The following is a 21,067-nucleotide window of genomic DNA, read 5'->3' as shown; positions in this document are numbered from 1 at the left end:
TATGCCCATAGATTTTAGTCCATTTTTATTAAGTATATTTCAGTCTCGTCTTCATTCGTCAAAAAAATGCATTCTGATTTATTCTCAGTTATTGTTTATTAATGAGGGTTTTAGTCCAGTCTAGTCTAGTTTTAGTCGGGTGGAAAATGTGTGTTGACAAAATTATTTTCGTTTGGTTTCCGTTGACGAAATTGACACTACATCATGATTTATCACAATATTGATATATCATCCCACTCCTATCCCTGAGCCACGCAGCTTCTGTTGTGTGTTAGTATTGCTAATGTCAGCTGGAATCTTCCAAACTATGTTTTTGGTCTCTTGGAGACACACAAACAGTAGGAGGGTGACAGCTCAGGTGGTAGTGTGGTAATCTCCCAAGCTGAAGGTCATGAGTTCGTGCCTCAACCCTTGAGTGACTTTTATTTTTTTTTCTTCAATTCTATATTTTTACTCTCTTCCAAGTGTAAATATTAGCCTACTCTAAAACTGAGTCTACTTAGTCCAGGCATGGGTTATTCATCCGATTTCCTACCTCGGGAAAGTTGCAAATATCAAGACGATGGACAGCCAGGCCACTTGTGTGAAGTTAGCAGGCAAACGCGTGGCTCAGCGGAGAAACTCACTGATGCTCTCTCTTGCTCTGCCTCTAACAGGCATCGGTTACCAGGAGGAAGTGGGCGGTAATTACATTCACGCAGTAGGGGAAGATGGTCTCCAGCAGAGACACATGCACATACACAGAGTCCAAGTGCCACAGCTGATAATGAGCATCTAATGAGCAGTGATGTCACGACAACACAGATGCTTGCTGCCGCAAACACTACATGACAGTAAAATGTGAAACTGAAAAATGCTCATGAGATACTATTTGGAAAATAATGATTGAAAAACATGTTTTAATGAGTTTATTGAACAAAATATTTTACAGTATCTTGGATATACATATATACAAATGCATTGTCCTGTATAGCACTATTAAAGCCTGCCAGCAGTGTACATTAACACTGTCTCCAAAGGATGTTCCAAGGAAATATTAATACATCGTTGACTTCAAAACACATTATACAAATCTAAATATATAAAGCACAAAAAATAAGATATTTTCCGTGAAAAGTACTCACTCCGAGGACAGAAAATTTGTTCATACAAAAACACCTTTGTTTTTTTGTTTTGCAGTTGCAGCATTCAGGTCATAAAATTACCTGGAATTTCCTCTGTTTTTGGTGTACGGTTTATGTTCCTCTGCATGGAAATCTCACACAAAAGACTTATTCTAGAACAAATAAAGCAGTGGCTCCGCCACCGGATCTTCTGATGTCGTCGCCGCCTCTCAGATAACATACACATCAGACTTCTCCCCGAGTAGCCAATAGGTTCTCATTTTACCTTTGCCCTGAAACACACAAATCAATAAGTTCATCAAGAGGACCGGAGGGCGATGTTGCATCCTCAATTTGCTTTCCTTTCTTGAAGGTGATCACAGAAGATCACATTTCACCACATCATTTTGCCAAATTTGAGAAAGTTTACTCTCTTCACTTTGTCTCATTGTACTACATAAATGAAATCTGCTCACATGTTAATACTGACAGATGCATGCCAAACACAAAAATATTTCATCTGAACCCCGATAGTATATAAGGCCCATCAAGATGGCGAAAAAAAATAAAAGGTAAAAAAAATAACAAGCATCAAATCTAGTAACTATTATGTTACAAAATGGCTACATAAAAAAAAGAAACTGGGAAAGTAATTTAAAGCACTCAATAATTGTGTAACCGTATGAAGGATATAAAGATCTTACTTTCATTTCAACATCTCCTCGTAACTGTAGATCAAAGTAGCCGAACTCATCCAGCACTTCTTTGGTAGCTGATGATACGTGGATCTTCAGGGCTGTAATACACACATTATAATTTGTTTTCAAAAAAAATAAAATTACAACCAAATCTTTACCATCAACGATATTATTCTGAGCAGTTGCTGCACATTCAGGCGCTGATCTTGACTGCGGCTTCAGGCTGCAGTTTATCGCTGGCTAAGGGCCCCTACACTTTAAGTGCTATCAATTATTTACCAGAACACAGGAAGCGCCTTAGCAGCTAATCAATATGCCCAATGACTTGCTCCAGTGATAGCCCACCACACTTTCAGAATATGACTTCCTGTCATTGCAGGTTAAGAATAGAAGCATCGGTATAAAAGGTTTGTTTGGCATGTATTACAAAGGGGATGATGAAGGAAAATTAAATTCAGTTAGTTTTTATTTTATTCTTAAATTTAGTTTTCATTTAGTTTGAGTTTTCAGGGTAGTTCTATAAATTTTTTATTATTTTAGTTATTCAAAAAAATGCTTAGTTTTAGTTTAGCATCAGTATTAATTTTCTTTAAAAAAAAAAAAAAAAAAAGTGTATTACTTGCGCGCAACAACACCATGGTAAAATGAAAAAAGCAACACATTTCTTACCTAAAGGTTGCATTTCGGCTGAGTTAAATGAAAAAGCAGTGGGTCACTTCTGTGAGACATACTGTCAAACATCCTTATTCAGGTTAATATTGAAATAATAAATACAGGGAGTCCTCGAGTTAAGGCGCACTCGACCTCGGGCGTTTTGACGGTTATTTCCGGTCCGCAATTTTGGCCTCATTCACCATTTTGGCTCCTCCTTCGCCATATAGCCCGCAATGTTTTCTATTTAGCCCTTAGCTCGTGCTAGCGCTTGTGCACTTGTGGGAGTATATTTGGCTTTTTCGCCCTCTTTTTCCCACACCATGGCGCCAAAGAAGAAGAAACTATCAATGTTGGTCCAGCCAAAGGAAAAGCAATTACCATGGAAACGAAGCTATTCATTATAAAAAGATCGCAGAAAGGAGACACCGCCGAACGTCGGCAAAGACTTGGGCTTCAGTCGGACAGTCGTACAGCATCTTATTATTTAAAAAAAAATGTATTCTAGATTTTTTATGCAAATTATTGTGATGTAAATATTGACTTTAATGGGGAAAGTCGATTTAAGCAAAAATTCGGGTTACATCGCTAGTGTAGGAATGGAACGCCGATGTAACTCGAGGACTCCATGTATACTTAATTAAAATCACATTTCAAATAATTCCCAAAGGTCATGCCTAAAATTATTAATTGTAGGCTACCAAAGATGCAAAGGAAGGACATTTTTGCTGTAATTATAGTTAGCTTTAGTTACTTTTGTTAACATAAAATGTAGCTTCAGTTAGTTTTCTTTTTTTTTTTTTTAAAGCATTTTCATTTTTATTTTATTTCATCCATCCATCCATCCCTCCATTTTCTTGACCGCTTATTCCTCACAAGGGTCGTGGGGGGTGCTGGAGCCTATCTCAGCTGGCTCTGGGCAGGAGGCGGGGGACACCCTGGACTGGTTGCCAGCCAATCGCAAAGCACACAGAGACGAACAACCATCCACACTCACACGCACACCTAGGGACAATTCGGAGCGCCCAATTAACCTGCCATGCATGTCTTTGGAAGACCCACGCAGGCACGGGGAGAACATGCAAACTCCACCCAGGAAGGCCGGAGCCTGGACTCGAACCCGAGTCCTCAGAACTGGGAGGCGGACGTATCGTGTTAATTAAATTAGTCTTTGAATTTTAGTTTGAGTTTTTTCATTAGTTTTTTGTTAACTAAACCTTGGTGGTGGATACGAACCGAGAATGGTCTCCATCTTAAATGCAATCCCAATGAAGAAAAGCAGTATAAAAATACATTGATCGATTCGTGACATGAAAAAATTGGGTGTTTCGGGGAAAATGCTTTCATACTGGCACCTCGTGGCAAAGAAATCACTGACGACTGAAGAAATATTTTCGTTGTTCTCAACAAAGATGGCCTTGATTATAAAAAGATAGGCAGCATGCTGAAATAAGTGAAGATGGATGAGGGAGTCGGGTGTCTAAACACCACCAGCTACGTAATGTCATCAAGGAGGAGTGGAAGAGGATTCCCGTAAGAACCTGTGCACTTCCAGAGATTCCAGGCCTAAAAGGGTTAATGCAAGGCCGGATGGAGTGGGGAAAAAAAGGTGCTCACACAAACTACCGGTACTGACAGTTTGGACAGAAATTGGACATGTTCACTGCATGGTGTTCTTGCCAATGATTTAGACAGTAATGACTGTCTCTTATTTTTAGAGATGGTACTTGTATGCTGACTTCTACTCTAAAATATATATCTAACTTTCACTCTAAAGTCATATTCCTCAAGAAGATATACTACAATAATAATGTAACGTGTATTCATGTTTTACCAATAAGCCACTTAATTTTAAAGTGGCAAGGTTTGTCATTTTCCTTTTCCTTGATTGCCTCATTTAGCAAAACCATAAATTGACTGCATTAATATTAATCTGAGATGTGTTTAGCTTTGGTCTTTTAAAAGACACGAATAAGAAACACACAGAATGGAAACACTTAACCAAAAATGTAACCTTTTCAATTACTTTATAAAAGTCGCTTAAGAAACATTAGGGAAAGCAAGCCTTAATTATCACCAGTAGGAGATTTGTGTAAAATGTTTAAAAGCCAGACGTGTGAAAAGACTTGTGGGGAGGTTCTAAGAAAAACACTAACAAAGGATGCTGATGCTCACCCTCGCCGTTTGACTCCATTCGAGATGCCGTGTTGACAGTATCGCCAAACAAACAGTATCTGGGCATTTTCAAACCAACCACCCCAGCACAGACTGGACCTAAAAATAAATAAATAAATAAATAAATAAATAAATAAATAAATAAATAAATACATAAATAGATAAATGAATAAATAAAGTTTTATTACATATTGTAATGGAATGTTATGCATTTAGACAAATTACAACAGCTGGCTAGCTAGTTAGCTGGCTAGCTAGTTAGCTGGCTGGCTAGTTAGCTAGCTAGCTAGCTAGCTAGCTAGATAGATAGATAGATAGTAGGGGTGTGAATTGCCTAGTACCTGACGATTCGATTCGTATCACGATTCACAGGTCACGATTCGATTCGATACCGATTAATCCCGTTACGAATTTATAAGTCGATTGTTGCGATTTTTTTTCATTCAAATTTAGAAAATACTAATCAGTAAGCTTGTAGAGTGTAAGATTTATATGAAAATGTATTATTTATTTATCTGAAATTTCAGTCTTATAGAGGTTGTAATCTGTTTCATGTTTGAACAGCATTAAAATAAAATATTAAGGCTTAATGTTCCGTTCATATAACATTCTTCCATGCTCAAGGTGTGAATCCTAAAAAAAAATAATAAAAAAAAATAATAAAAAAATAAAAAAAAAAATACAAAAATCGATTCTGCTGATTATTGAATCGATTCGAGAATCGCGCGATGTAGTATCGCGATATATCGCCGAATCAATTTTTTTTAAACACCCCTAATAGATAGATAGATAGATAGATAGATAGATAGATAGATAGATAGATAGATAGACTTGCATGCTTTGTATCCCCTGTAGGAGAAATGGATGGATATTGGGTGGTACATTGCCTTCCTCCAAGTAAGTTTTTTTTTTTTCAGTGTGTGTCACCGATGTGTGGGTGAACTGAAAAGCAGCTACAAGGCTTTACAAATATTTTGACAATGGTGAGTACAGCGCCAACACTTGCTGGTTTATTGCGACATGTCAGGACGTGAGTCAGAATGTAAAATGTCATTGATCATTTGTAAGTCACGTTGTGGTTAATGCTGCCCTGTATCTTATTATAATGAATGATTATAATATAGTATTTGAAAATTAATTTGTGTGTGGCATGTGGCACATGATTTACAAAGATTGTGATTTCTTAACCAAGGTCCCAAGTAACACATGCTAAATTGTATATGCACGCTAACTTATTTGGTGTACTGATGGCAACAGGTGTAAAAGTGGAGGAGACTGCCTTATTTAAAAGAGGTCTTTGTGCTGTAGGTAACTATGATGGTTTTGACCAAACATTTAGGGAAAAGAAATGATCACTTTGATAATTTTGGTGACATTGTGTTCAAAACTTGGGGCAGCACACCCAAAAAATTGATCTGGTATCATATTCCCAGTACCAACCATTTAGACAAAAACTGGTTTATTAAAGCGCAAACATTTTACGATATAAGGTGAAGAACTGCATTCTCTTTGGCAAACTGTTCATCCATATGACCACCCATACAGTCTCACCTGTGTGGATGCCTATCCTGAGTCTCAGCTGGTCATTGGGTCTGTGTCGGATCTTGAATGTTTTCACTTGTTCTAACAATGCCAGTGACATCCCGGCGATTTCTCTGGCATGGAGTTTCCCATTCCGCACCGGTAGCCCTGACACCACCATGTAGGCGTCACCAATGGTCTCCACCTCAGGGGTAAATAGGAAGTGCCATTCATTTCAGATGCTTTTATTTAGTCATGGTTAGAGCTCAGGACCGAGACTCGGACTTACTTTGTAAACATCAAAGTTATCAATGATGGCGTCAAAACAGGTGTATAGGTCATTGAGCAGCGTGACCACCTGGAGAGGAACAGAGCAGCTTCTGAATATTGATAACATTCATGTCTACCTGTATGTCAACCCCCCCCCCCCCCCCTTTTTTTTTTTTAAACATATCCAAGGACTGTTTGCCAGATGGACAAACAGAATCAAGTTTGCTCCTTCGTCTTGGCAGCAGCAAGACAGCAATTTTAAGTACCTACTGCAGGTTTTCATATAGCCTCATAATGCATCGTGTATCAGAAAAATATAAATAAGGCAATTCCCTGAGGATACAAGCGTAAGCTTATCCAAACATTAATTTGTGACCCTCTGATTCTGTTTGGGCATCATAACAGTGTTTACCTGCAAAGTAACCTCTTCAATCGGAGGTCGTGATTGTGGTTGAATTATGACTCAACTCTGCGTCAGTGTACTCTGACTGTTGTACTATTTTGAGTTGCAGTTAGTGTGTGGGAACACTCACACTCGGAAGTGTAAGTCCTACTGCAGTTAGGAATGATGAAGCATTGGTCAAAAGAATTCAGTGTTTAAAGTTGAATTCGTTTGGCAGATGTTTAAAGAAGTCAAAGACGAATGAGTACCTGAAGCGGCGTACTTTCCGCAGACATGGACGTGAAGCCAACAATGTCGCTGAAGTAAATAGTGACGCTGTCAAAGGCTTCTGCCTGGACCGTCTCCCCTCGTTTTAGCTGCTCTGCTACAGAACTGTGGGCACAGAGAGACGAGTTCAAAACTTAAACACACAGCAAATAAGACGCTGGCAGACGCTGGCACTGTTTGTTTGTTGCTGTTACATGAGTAAAGTCTAGCTAAAAGTCTCTCTTAAAACAGATTGGCTGCTAGGCTAGGCTAATTAAATGCTAGTTTATCTTTGCTCATTCTTCTCATGTTTCTCAACAACAGAACCAAAGACTGTGAGAGAGGACACTAATGTGAAGCAAATGACGGGGAAAGTAATATATGTCCTTTCTCTCAAGCTCATCTCTTGCTGACTGGGTGCCTTTGCGCGAGCGAGGGAGCATTTTTCCAACGGAAAATGGGTAGAATATTCAAGAAAGATGGGATTTCCTAGTGATGACTTTCCCAGGCTGCTAAGCCCCACTAGCTGCTCTTCATGTTCATTAGTAGGTCACCTGTCAGGCCTTTCTGTTCCCTTTCATCTACTGTGAGATTGCGCCACAGAGAAAAGTTTAAATGTGGTGTTGAGGAGGATAACGGTTCTTTCATTAATACAGGGTTTTACCACAGTTGACTAAATGACTGTTGAGTGCCACTGGAAAGATTGACACGATTTGCTGAGTTCATACTCCAGTTGTACTGTTTACACTTGCCTTGATTTTACTATTGATTAGTGCTGACAAAGTAAAAGTTAACTCACTGGTTAATCACAAAAAAAATTGCATTAATCATGTGGTAATGCAAATTAAAAGCACTACTAATTTTGACCACAGATTATCCTTTAGCTTGACAGCAGATGGTTATGCTAAAGGTAGCACAGGTTTACATTTAGAATATTTGTTCATGTCAAACTACTGGGGTCATTTTTTTTTCATTTTACATTATGAAAGTAATGAGAGATTTAAGTGGATCAAAAAATGTTTAAGACGTCCTCATAGCATTAAATGTCAAAAGAATTAACACATAAGTGCCTATAAAATTTGCCGGGCAAAAAATGTTGATTAAAAATCCTTTTTTTTAAATTAAGTAATTAATCAAAATTCTAAGATGAGATTAATATGATTAAAAAATTTAATCGTTTGACAGCTCTACTTTTAATACATAAAATTCCCTCGCCCGCCCGCCCCCCCAATACAAAAACAAACAAACAAATAAACAAACAAACAAACAAACAAACAAACAACTAATTGTAAAGAAAGACCTATTTATCCAAATATAGCATTTTTCCTTAAAACTGCATGAAATTAATGTGAATTCTCTATTCTTCTAATTCCTAGTTCCGGATCATAAAATGGCCACAAGGGGGCGGCTGAAGTAAGGCCTGACACTGATACGTGGTATCGGTACTCGCCAATTCCAAAATACGATCCAATATTTTTCACCCATGCATCATAGCAGCGCAAGCAATAGAAAAATAAATAAGACTTCATGCACCGATTGATGACATGTTCCTGAGATTGAAAAAAAAAAAGCATCAATTATTGCAATATAGTCAGTATCACTCTATATATAAAGAAGCAGTGACAACATCTTATTTTGACTGTGCTTTGGGTTGGGCCATGGGGTCATTGTTGTTATGCTTTGGTATTTGCCCCTTGTTATGATTATGATGATGATGATTATGTCAGTTGCTATGTCAGTTGCTATGTCCCTTGTGGTGATGTAGTCAGTTGTTATGGTCCTGTTTTAGTCATTCTTATTTTGCCAAATTCCGACATGTTCCTGCTCTAGCAGTGGCAAGGTTCTTCCTCAAAGTTTCTCCATCAAGTGTTTTCTTTGAGGCCATCTGAATCCAGCCCTGATCAATGTTGTTAATTTGTATATTTGCATATAAACACTCTCTGTTACCCAACTTCAGAGTCTTCTGCATTTGGGTCCTAACTCCGTAAAGAGTGACAGCATCAACAAGAATAAAGCTACTTTGCTACTTATCATAAATAGCTGTAAGGCACCGATGCTCAGTGCATATAATAATTCCCGCCTATAAAACATGAATTGAAAGTATTAGTGTTGTATGCGTAATGTGAAAAGACACTTTCTATTGCTTTTCCTTTCATCCCTTACTCTACAAAGGACCCATTTTTTTATTTTCCTCTCTCTGATGCTGCTCTGAATAAACAGGTCCAAGGACATAAAACATTTATCTTGCCTGATATCCAAGTCCTGCATTTTGAGTGTGTGGACATGTCGGTTGTTGTATATAAGCACTACGTGTATATGGGTCAATTTAAAGTAAATATAAACTGACAATCCTTTTCTTCTTACTGTGGTAAAATTTGATAGAGAAGATTTTCCGCTTTCCTCTTCTCCTCCAGGTAGGCTTGCGTTCGCTCCTCCACCAGATTCTCCAGATTGTTAGCGTACTGCTCCATTCTGGACAGCAGGTTGTTAAGAATACTGGTGCTGCCTTCCCTGCGGAAAATACACCCACAGTGCACAATTAGTCAACTGTTGCCAGTTTGGCGTAGGAAACGCAAGTCGTGCACGGACTGGACTTTTGACCTCTGCAATATCAAGCATCTAAGGATTAAAATGGATCTCACCTTGTAGGCTTTGTGCAACTCTCACTGGTAGTAAGATGGGGAACAAAAAAAACAAAAAAAAAGAGATGTCTTCCCCTAAACTACCCTCATTTTGCATACAGGAAAATAATGGTTTTATTTAAACCAATTTACACTTAGGATGCTGTCATCACAGTTCAGTTGTGATTTATAGAGACAAACCTTATCATCACGATTAGAACAGCTCCCATACTTCTGCAATTACCTAGTGTATGTTTTGTGTCATGTGACTTCTCAGGAGATGTCTGCATTAATATGCACACATACTGTACACACACAAAGACTGCATCTCCGTGAATTTACTCCAACGGAGAAAGATTGTGAGTCACATGCACCGCATCGGTGGTTGAAAGTATCAATGTCTGGCTTCCTGCCATATTTCTTGTGTGTCACGCATCCTACAAACACCCGCACGTTGTTTAAGTTTAAAGAACAATTCTGAGACATCAAACGCACATCATCACGCTGTGTGCAATCACACTGTTTTGTCTTGATTTTGTTTGCCATCATTCATCTGAATTTATAGAAAACTGGAGACGTGCGCTTTCCACAATTTAATCATTAGAGCGACTCAATCGGTTTTCATGTCAACAAAACATTATTTAAATTTGTTTTAAAATAGGCAATGTTAGATTAGGACTTTTAATGATTAGATGACTTGAGCTAGGCCGCTGTGTCTTGGTTATTTGTCCTTGCTTGGCGCCCTGCTTGGCGCATTTTTACCTGTCTGCATTCTGACATACGTATCCAGTACAAACCAGTTAAGGCCATCAGGTCACACATTCACACATGGGGAGGCTGAGCCATTCGCCCATGTGGGCGGACGGCCTAGACAGTATAAGTGCAGGGACGATTTTGAATACATCAGTTCCTCTTCCGCATACTAATAGAAGAGGGCTCCGCAGCTGTGTACTCGAACTTTCTGGCATTCAGTAAATATTTCAACTGAGAACATGCAGTCTTCTGGTTGTTAATGTTAGTATAATATCGTGAGATTTAAGATACAAGGACCAGTGGAAGTTCCCACCCAAAACTTTACAGCAATACTACTACTACTACTACTACTACTATAATACTACTAATAATAATAATATAATAAAAATAATAATAATAATTGAAAGATAAACTGTTACAATGTTGCCAAGTTAGATTTTAGTTTCACAAATAAAATGTTTCGGCACATCAACACCATCATCAACAGTAAATGTGATTGTAAATATTTGAGCCAGTTTCTAAGAATTCACTGAAATCACCCTTTGTTTGAACATCTAACCAGACAAATATTTAATGAGATTAGCCAGTAAATGTGTGTCAGTTCCCCAGATAAAGAAGGCGCCTGCGTCTCAGAATGTTGTTTTTGCGTTTGTCTTGTAATTTTGACGTTGCAAAATCAATGTTTGCCTTTATAATCAGTTATTTTCCCTCCAGAGTTGCCCATAATACTCCCTTGTACAACTTAAAGGCACATAAAATCCAAGTTTCCAATTTTGTCTACAAGGGGACGGCACAGCTCCTTGATATAAAATCTAATGTCACGCTTTTCCCACATGAGATTTGGATCATTTAATGAAAACATCAGGTCCAGTCACAATGTTTAATGAGTATTATTAAGCAGTTCTAGATCAAGATGCAGATCTAGCTAAATAAGTATCAGATGTAGTAAACGGTGCAGTTTGGTGGAGACTGCCCGAGTGCTTTCTTGTTTACAAACTAGTTAAACGTACTTGTTGCAGTATCAAGCAAATAGTATATACACATAGTTGGACTTTCACAGTGTGAGTTCAGTGCCCTTCAAGCCCAAGCTCATGAGCAGACCAAATATAACAGCACGTTCATCACATCACGTCAATGACATACATTTACTTCATGAAAATAACCAGCAAACTGTGTGTTAGCTTGCTGCCTTGCGCAATGAAGGGCTTGATGCATTATCAATCACACAGAGCTCTCTTACTCCAGGCCTCTCCAAATGGAAAGCTTTACATCATTAGGATAATTGAGGTCATACAAGTGGCAAAACACAATAAATGTTGTTGCAAATTGAAAACCAAAGCACCGCAATTTCTGTTAGGACACAAACAAAAAAAACTAACAAGAACATAACGGGCGGAGTTAACTGGTGGCCATGGCCACCTTTGGCCAATCTCCAGCCACCCCCACGTCTAGGAAAAGATTTTGATAAACACGATTCTGTGGTGGAGAAAAATTAGCCCCTGCTGTTTCCACAGAGTCGCATTACACTGAGTCACTTGTATGCTTTGCCGCCATACAACTTACGCCATACAACAACAACAACAACAACAAAAACAAACAAAACAAAAAACAAAACAAAAAAAAGTCATAACAGTGAAGTATTTCTTGTCTAGTGAGCAATAGCGTTAATTAAGATGTTTACTTCAGCGCACAATCAACATGGCCGAGAAGTCATTTGTCTATCATACCATCCACAGTAAAATGGTGTGACAAGTCATCACTCTGATTGGGTGTTAGCAAGTGAGTCAGTGCATGACGCTTAGTAGCCCCTTGATTAATTTCCCCTCCACCTCCAAGTCTTTTTTGTATTTTGAAAACTTTTTGTTTAATTAATACACACCAATCACCCCCCCCCCCCCCCCCTTACTTTTACGTTCTAAAATCACCAATCACCACTTGCAAATATAGCTTAGTTACCTTTAGACCATTACTCTCTTATACAAGTAGACCCTTCCAGCTGACGTCACCGCTTAGCTCCCGGGCGCGGGTAGTACACAAGGAAGAGGGAAGTATTGATAAGGGTCACACAAAGAAAACAGTTGGACATTAGGGTCGAATCACAAAGGGGAAAACACGACGAAACGAACTATACCCCACAACACGAACTGGAGCCTGATCACTCCCGAATGTCGGGAGACTCTCCCGACCTTCCAGCTATCCTAGTGCAACATCGAATGGGTAATGGATAATTAAACGAATGGACGAATTTATGGCGAAGTAATACGAATGAATTATGGAATGAATAACCAGACAAACTTATGGCTAAAATTGAACTAAACACGAAGGACAGTGGAACAAACACAAAAGCGGTATAGGGGCTGGCTACAAAATAAACGAAGGAGGGAGGGAAAACAAACGAAGTGGGCAAACACACACAACGAGCCACACACAAAGCCAGTCCCCCTACCAGCCTGACCACCAGCCTTTTAAGCTGTGACCAATCAAGACCACAGGTGAAACTGATGCAGCAATCAAGCCTCCTCTCTTGTCCCGATTGGTGGACCAAGCCAGGGAAAAAAGGTCCACCAATCAGGAACAAAACAAACGGCCACGAAATAATGTGGGACGTAACAATAGCGTCCTGTTTTGCAATTTTGAAAATAGCCACCCCAGTTTAGTACATATCGCTCATATATTTTGGTGATTTCCTGTGAAAGAAACTCATAAAGCTTGTAAACAATGGTGGAAGAGATTGGAATACAAGCACACATTTGTATTAAGCAGCTAGCAGTGTTAACATTCATACTCGGTGAACGGATTAGTGAGTAATTGATGTGAAATATTTTGAATAAAAAAACTTTGACATTGCTTGCCCTTTTCTAAAGTGATTTTATCAGCCCTTTCCCAGATGCATTTGTGAATCAACATTATGACAAAGAGACCATCTGCTTGTGTCAGGTTAGCTCTTTCTGGCAGATCTGCCTGCTCAGGGGAACAATATCGTCTTGGATCATTAAACCAAAATATTCAAACGACTGCTTTTTTTGGTGTAGCACGGGAACTTTAAATGAACATACTAATTATAATTATGAGGGCAGACAGTAGATAAATTTATATTGAAATGACACTAATTGTTTTGGAGAATGGAATTAATTAAGATTTTAACCGCAAGATGTCTTACTTATTGAGTTTGGCCATGTAGATCTTGATGTGGCCAAAGTCTGGCCTCTCCGCAGGTTCCTCGGCCCAGCAGCCGTCCATCAGGATGGTCAGCTCCTCTGAGTGACATCTCGTATCCGTTGTTGGCCGAAAGTACGGCTTCTGGCCGTTTCGGACCTTCTGCATAATCTCTGAGGTGGAGAGGAAAGGCTTTTAGCATGTGCAGTTAAGTCAACGCAAATCTCCATTTGGTAGTTTTGGAAACATTGCACTCAAAAGGTTATCACCACTTCCTCTTCTTTGCTTTTATTAGTATTTGGAAAGAACTGTAATTGTGTTTTAAGATTCTGCTGTTATTTTAAACCATTTTATCAGCCCTCGGAAAAGGTGCAGGCTCCTCGAGCCTGTTAATGGATTAGTGGCACTTGTACAATCACCACTGAGCATGACTGTGAATAAACACCTAACAAACGTCATCCAGCGAGGAAAATCCCCCAAGGGGATGTTAAATATCCATTGTGGTTATGTAAAGGTTGAGCGCTTGCTGTGGAATTGCTTTCAAGGTTTCCATTTCCCACTGAGTCGTTGTCATCGCCTGATAACCAACACTTGGCTCTGATTTAGACTTGAATGCAAACAAAAGCATTGTGTTTTATACGCAGAGAAAACTACAGTAAATGTTCTTTAAAAACTATATACTATAATAATGTTGGGTTCAAGTATAAATGTTATACTTATCAGAACTGTGGTAAGAGCACAACCCCCTTCTTTTTTTTCTTTCTGTTTTTACTTTTGATATATGCCAGATGACAAAATCCCACCGGACCAGTTTTTCAACTACATTTATTGTTCGTCCTTTTTTTGAACTCATGTTACCAATCAGCTTTAATACACCGAGCCGCAAGTTCCATTTCTAAAAATGAGCACCAGTGTGAGACAGCAGACAGGCCTTGACCGACCTTCCTGATGCCTCAAAACAAAAAACGTTGTCAAGCTTATGTGGTCATGGGCCCCTCAGCTCCGGAATGTCCTGCCTGAGGCTCAGAAAATGACCTCTCAAAATATCTGAACACTTTGTAGCTGTAATTAAAACAGGAATCATTTAGTGTTTGTTTCAAGGTATTGACAAACTGAACTGCAATTTTGCAGTCTTGTGCCCAACTAAATGATTTTTTGATTATACAGTACCAGTACTTTTAATTTCTAAATACTCATCAGAGTGACTTCATTGCAAGCACAATTATACACTATCAGTATTTTGCAACTTTGTTAAAAAAAAAGTACATAAATATACTAGAAAAAGTGCAATTTCTGGAGAAATTGCGAGTGAATGCTGAAAGCTGAATGCGGATAAAGGCTGAATAGAGTTCCTATCGACACGTGACTTTCTCTGAACATGCCCCAAAGTGGCAGGAAATTATTTTAATTTAGATGTTTATTTTATTTGATTTTAAAGATTTTTCCTATATTTTTAAAATATTGTTTATTTTTTCAAAAATACTGTGATCTTACATGTTGAATGTAAAATAACATTAAATCACTGTAACTGTGAAAACACAATATTTCTATTCTTCAGGAAACACATTAGAAATACATACATTTATTGTTTAAATATGTTCACAAACAGGCCCGGACTTGTTCATCAGCAGCGGGACAAATCCTGGTGGGCCGCAGGATTGTTTCAAAATCGCGCTAGGCAGCAGCCTGCATATCCGTTTTGAAATCGGTAAATATAGAGCGTCCACATCATATTAACTCATTTGCTCCCAATAACGTGTAAATACGTTTTTTAATGTTCTAAGTGTCCCAAAGACGTATTTATACGTTGTTTTTGTTTTGTTTTTTGTTTTTTGCTAGAGCATCCAGAAGGCTTTGTTGCAGCCTCTCAACTGAAAAGACTTTAATCTTTCTTTTGACAGGTTCCATGCTTTTATAGCAATAGAACATAATATTCTGTGGGCTTTGCAAAATCAGTCAAAATCTAGTAAAACAGTCGGGAGCAAACGGGATTGTTTCTGTGAAAATGACTGGGAGTGAATGAATCGACACCTTGACTTTCTCATTGTCAATTAACTGTAATTTAATGCATCTGACATATGCCATTACATTATATGCAGCGCTGACTGCCTGCCTTCCTTACAAAGGCACACTTTCAAATGTAAGACACAACTTAATGAATTTCCCATTTTGCAAATCTGTGTTTCTGATTTATCAAACTTTATCCCAAAAATACTTCCCTTCAACTTTCCATTAATTACGCTTAACATTTTAGTTGAAAACAAAACATTTAGTCAATCAAGTGAGCAACAGGTTGTAGTTTACCTTTAGGGCTGAGGTCCATGCCTTCCACATAGAAAGGGCCATTTCTTAAGGCTATTTCCTGCAGGATGATGCCAAAACTGTACACATCACCCTTTTGTGTCCCCTGAGGAGGATGGTGGTCGTATATGAGCAGCTCCGGAGCTGTCCACAGTTTCTCTAAAAAGTGAGTATACTGTCAAATTTGAGGCAAGAATATTGGAAATCCATCGGATCCGCACAACGGCAACTTACTCGCATAGAGCGCATGCGAGTCATCGTTTTCGCAGGATGAGCGAAAGCTGGCCAATCCATAATCGGTGATTTTCAACACAAATCGGCTGTCCACCACACAATTAGATGACTTCAGATTTCCATGGCAGCCAAAATAGCTGTTGTGCAGATAGTTCATGCCCTGGAGAGCAGAGGCGCATTCATTCATGCATCAAAGCAGTCTTTTTTTTTTCCTTTTGCCCTCAACATGAGGACACATACACAAACTCTGCACATATGGAAACAATAAACTTTGACAAGTGGATGTATGTTGAGGGTTTTGAAACGAGGCCATGTTTCAAGGACGTCACAGTCTTGGGGGAATTTTAGTGAAATTGCTGCTAATTCCTGTGGGAAGGGGGCAGTGGAGATGGACTCATGTTCAATATTTTATGGAAAGTTGAGTCGGTTTGTGGAAACATCCCTCAAAGCTTCAGCAGTGTCTCCTCTCTCCTGGGCTCTGCTATCTGTATGGCGCGATTCAGCTGAAGCGCTTCATTATGCATGCAGCTCAATATTGAACCTTTCCAAAGGTCGGATCTTGTGACAAAAAGCATCTGTGTTGTAAGGTTTGAGCAGATATTTTGAAATCCAATCAAACTATTTATATAGCGCTTTCCATACAAAAAAATGCAACTTAAAGCACTGTGTACTTTGTAATTAAAACATCCATAGTGCAATATAAAAAGAAAAACACCACCTCTCCTCAACATTCCCGTGAGCACGCCCACAGACACACACATACAACCTGAAAATTATTAAAAAAAAAAAAAAAAAAAAAAATAGTGGGCACAGAGAAACCATGTGAGGAAAATCACCCAAGGAGGGACAGCAGATAAATAAAAAGTGGTAACAGCTAAAAGACATCAAAATACAAGACATAAAGTGATATTCAAAGATAATTCGAGAAAAACACAAAAGACAGTAAGATTAATACATCATAACAGTAAAAGATATCACTCAAAGCCAAACTAAAAAGGTGTGTGTTGAGCCACCACTGAAAGGGGAAGTAAAAAAAAAAAAAAAAAAAAGCGCAACAAAAATATGTTCTATGCAGCCCCACTAGCCTAAATACGTTATTTTGGTTCATATTAATGAAATATGAGTTAATCAGCAAAATCCAGCCGTTTTTATCCATCTCAGTGGGCAGCCATTTTGTCACTTGCTGTCGAGTGAAAATGACATCACAGCTGCTCAGGTCTCAGGTAACGACCAATCACAGCTCTGCTTCAGAAAACAGGTGAACTGTGATTGGTCGTTGCCTGAGCAGCTGTGATGTCATCTTCATTCGATAGCAAGTGGCAAAATGGCTGCCACCTGAGAGAGATAAAAACAGCTGGATTTTAAACATAGGCCAAAACATCCCTAATGAAAATTAAATTGTACTAATAAACTAGCCACTAGAGGGTGCTAGAACTGCACAAATGGAAATCAACCAGACTTTTTTAACAGATGTGTTCCTTTTAAATATTGTGAACATGACGACGACAATATTGCGGCAATTTTAATATCCCAATATCACGGTTTTGCCCTTATTGTGACATTCCTACTCCAGAGGGATAACAAGTCGTTGTAAGCACAAATATATTTAACTATAGAGCCAAGGCCGCAGTTCCATATAGTTACATGAGAAATGGCCGTTCCCCTTGGCAACGAGCAATCGAGAGACATACGGCGCACGTCGTCGTTGAAATTCGTTTTATCCTTCCGCACCATAACACGAGTTGTAAGCACACTCACACACAGCACAAACGCCAAATGCCCAATCCCGCCCGATGAGGTGAAAGAGACATTTTTAGTAGTAATCTTAACAACGGCGGGTGACCGCCTTCCTTTCGGTGAGCGCCTCCTACAGAACTACAAGATCTTGCGTGACGGGACATTACGAGAATTGCGCCTCTGAAGCGAAACACTCTTCAATGGAAACACCTACAAGTCGAAATTGTACTCTATCGAATAGTACAATATCGCTTTTATTTTTGCGAAAAACTGTAATAGAAACGCAGCTATGTTTAGTGCTGTGTATCGACAATATTATGCTGTATTGTGCCAAAGCATCTTTTTGTCCAGTTGAAAATGCCTTTGTTTCTTCACCCCTCCCACCCATGTACCTTCACGATGTCATTGATCAGTGAGTAGCGGAACATCCAGTCCAGGTTGATGCTCTCATTCTCCAGAATGTCCTGCAAAGTATCAGACAAGTGCATCATTACCAGAAAGCAATAAACATTTAAAAAGAAAAAGAAAACATCTATTTTCCGAGCATCTCTTCGGTTATAGATTATTTCAGAGTTTATTTTTGGAGAGAAAACACCTTTAGGCCAGACCTCTTGCATTCTTTCATATGCTCTGGGCCCCACATGGCAACCCACATGATGCTAATGACCCGGCCAGTTAGTGGAATCAGACTACACAGTTGTCATCCAGTCACATCCTAACAGTTGCTCCCATCAACACACAGAAATACTTCGCAAGAGTATGTGAGTGATAAAGCCCGCGGTTCAGTTCCACATCATTCCCCAGCTCGTCCGTTTTAATAAGCTGCTGGAAGAGAGGAGACAGGCCAAAAATAAGATGCCTGAAAGCATCCTGCACTGCATTTCTTCAAGACAAAGACACACATGTGTCAAACTCAACTCGCTTGGGGTCGAATAGTTTCATTTCTATACTTTTGGTCCAGGCCAGATTTGAGCATTAGTTACTGCCAGTAATAGCGGCTCACTTACAGATTCTATTGGTGATACTTTTCATACAGCCATACGGCATACTTGCCAAAAAACAAAATTCCAGCCAACCCTCACGTTCAACATCCTGTCAGAGGTTTTTTGTCAATGCACCACATGTCCCAAGTCCCTCATCCCGATCATCAAACTTTCAGCAGCTATTTTTTCTTGCCAAGTAAGAAACCAATAATGAAAGAAGACATCACTTTGTCGTGTTCTTTGTATGCATGTATTAAAAGGAATAAAAGAACAGAATAGATTTTGAACAATATTTGTCATCTGACAAACTATACGCAGATTATTTCTCTTTTCATGTGACTTTCTCCAGGAAATAGTTTATCATTAAGGACTAAACCAGATGTGAACTCAATCCCTAGAGGGGAAATTCCAAGTTGACCAGTTTTACTTTCTGTGTTCATTGCTGGGATAGATCTGAATTGCCAGTTACCTCAAACTGGAACAAAAGCGGTTTTTACATTACAATTTTATTATCTAAGGATGGGTGAGGACAGATTCCAGGTAACAATATCATACAGAAGCCTGGAACTGCCAATGTGAAGGAACGATTTTTGACCGGCGAGTACGTTTGAACGTACTTGCAAATAAGTTCAAACATACTCACAAGTACGTTTGAACTTAAGTCACAAACACAAACTTACGTGCAAACAGTTCCAACACACTCACAAATATGTTTGAATGTACTTGGAGGCTAAATGCTACAAAGATAGCATATTATTTCCAATAATGTTACGGGGCATTACCTTTGCATGCACAAGTCTGCATTACGGGGGGGAAAAAGCTAAACCTAAATCATGCACTACGGACATAATAATAATAAATCATAAAAGCTAAGAATAAACTTAAATGTACTTAAATTTTTAACATATTGGCATAATATACAGCAATGTGTGTCACATGCTTAAAAAAGTGTGCAAGTAATATGTGGAATTATGGGAAAATATGTCTGTAGCATTTAGCCTACAAGTATGTACAAATATACTCGTATTTGTGAGTAAATACATTCAAACGTACTTGGCAGTTAAAAATGTTGACTCCACACTGGCAGTTCTACACTTCCATAGTATCAGACTGATACAAGGTATCGGTACTTGCGACGGTAGCTGATACTTGTTGCTGTTTTACGATCAGTAACTAGAAATTCTGAATTATAGGAGTAGAAACTTGCCATTAATTTCACACAATTTTTAGGAAAATGCTATTGGGATATATAGGTCGTTCCTTTTAATGTGTCAAAAATACTAGTGGTATCCGTATTGAGTACTACTAAAAATTGAGTACTCGTACTGGTATCGATCTGGAAAAAAAATAAGTGGTATTGAACTTTTTTAATATTAGCATATCTTAAAATATTCTTCAAATAGTTGACATTACCTGAAGACTGCCTCTGGGGCAGTACTCCGTTATAATGCATATGTTGGGAGGGTCGATGCAGGCTCCAATGAAGCGGGTGAGATGGTTAAACTGGACATCTCTCATCTGAAAATAACACAAACACCGTGTAACTTTGCAAACATCACATTTCTCAAACCCCGTGGAAACAGAGGATAGTGGAAAGGACTGGCGCTTCATTTATATTCAGACTCGGGATTACCCCTGCCAGCATTTCATCAAAATCTCATACTTGCAGTCAGTTAGTTGGCACGTCTATTTCTGCATGCTGAGACAGATTCGTACACAAGGCACCTAGTTGAAACGTGCAAGTGCATAATTTGCTCTTGGTTGGTTATGAATGAGGCAGTGTAGTGTTGAGAGGACGAACAAGCAGGAGCACACCAGCCAAGCAGAATCTCAACTCAATTTGCCTGGTGTGGTGGACTTATGATTTAAAATAGTCTAGAAAAAAACAAGAATGATAAAAACAGTTTTTTGTGTAGTTTAGATCATTGATTGTGGGACTTTGCTTTTAGGTTTTCCTGGTGCACGCCTTTCTCACACCCAAGCAACCAACCAAGCAGCACTAACCAAATACATAGCTGAAGTCAGCAGGAGAAAACCGTGTTTGTTACTTTTCTGCCTCGAAGTCCATGACTGACATCAAAACTCAGGAGTCGCTCGCTCCTGTTTTACAACCCGGGAGGTGTTAGCCTACCCTTTGGCCTACATAATTCCGCCTACTGACTGGTGAGTGGGTCGGGGGGATGTGTGTCTGTGTGTGTGTGTGTGTGTGTGTGTG

General features: G+C 39.0%; 1 protein-coding gene across 1 annotated transcript in view; it reads right to left on the bottom strand.

Moving 5' to 3' along the window:
- Positions 1-893: 893 nt before the first annotated feature.
- npr2 (natriuretic peptide receptor 2) overlaps positions 894-21,067 on the bottom strand; it is a 69,457-nt gene continuing 49,283 nt past the window's right edge. Inside the window, exons 12-23 of the mRNA XM_077497722.1 lie at positions 20,266-20,370; positions 18,262-18,333; positions 16,133-16,292; positions 15,902-16,057; positions 13,602-13,770; positions 9,432-9,578; positions 7,070-7,193; positions 6,438-6,506; positions 6,179-6,353; positions 4,628-4,726; positions 1,808-1,899; positions 894-1,396 (exon numbers count right to left, since the gene is read on the bottom strand). Coding sequence (XP_077353848.1) covers positions 1,334-1,396; positions 1,808-1,899; positions 4,628-4,726; positions 6,179-6,353; positions 6,438-6,506; positions 7,070-7,193; positions 9,432-9,578; positions 13,602-13,770; positions 15,902-16,057; positions 16,133-16,292; positions 18,262-18,333; positions 20,266-20,370 — 1,431 coding nt within the window. The 3' untranslated portion in view covers positions 894-1,333. The remainder of the gene's footprint in view (positions 1,397-1,807; positions 1,900-4,627; positions 4,727-6,178; positions 6,354-6,437; positions 6,507-7,069; positions 7,194-9,431; positions 9,579-13,601; positions 13,771-15,901; positions 16,058-16,132; positions 16,293-18,261; positions 18,334-20,265; positions 20,371-21,067) is intronic.

The sequence above is a fragment of the Festucalex cinctus genome, chromosome 15 (assembly GCF_051991245.1).
Source record: "Festucalex cinctus isolate MCC-2025b chromosome 15, RoL_Fcin_1.0, whole genome shotgun sequence".
NCBI classification, from domain to species: Eukaryota; Metazoa; Chordata; class Actinopteri; order Syngnathiformes; family Syngnathidae; genus Festucalex; species Festucalex cinctus.
This window is presented reverse-complemented; position numbering and strand designations above follow the sequence as displayed.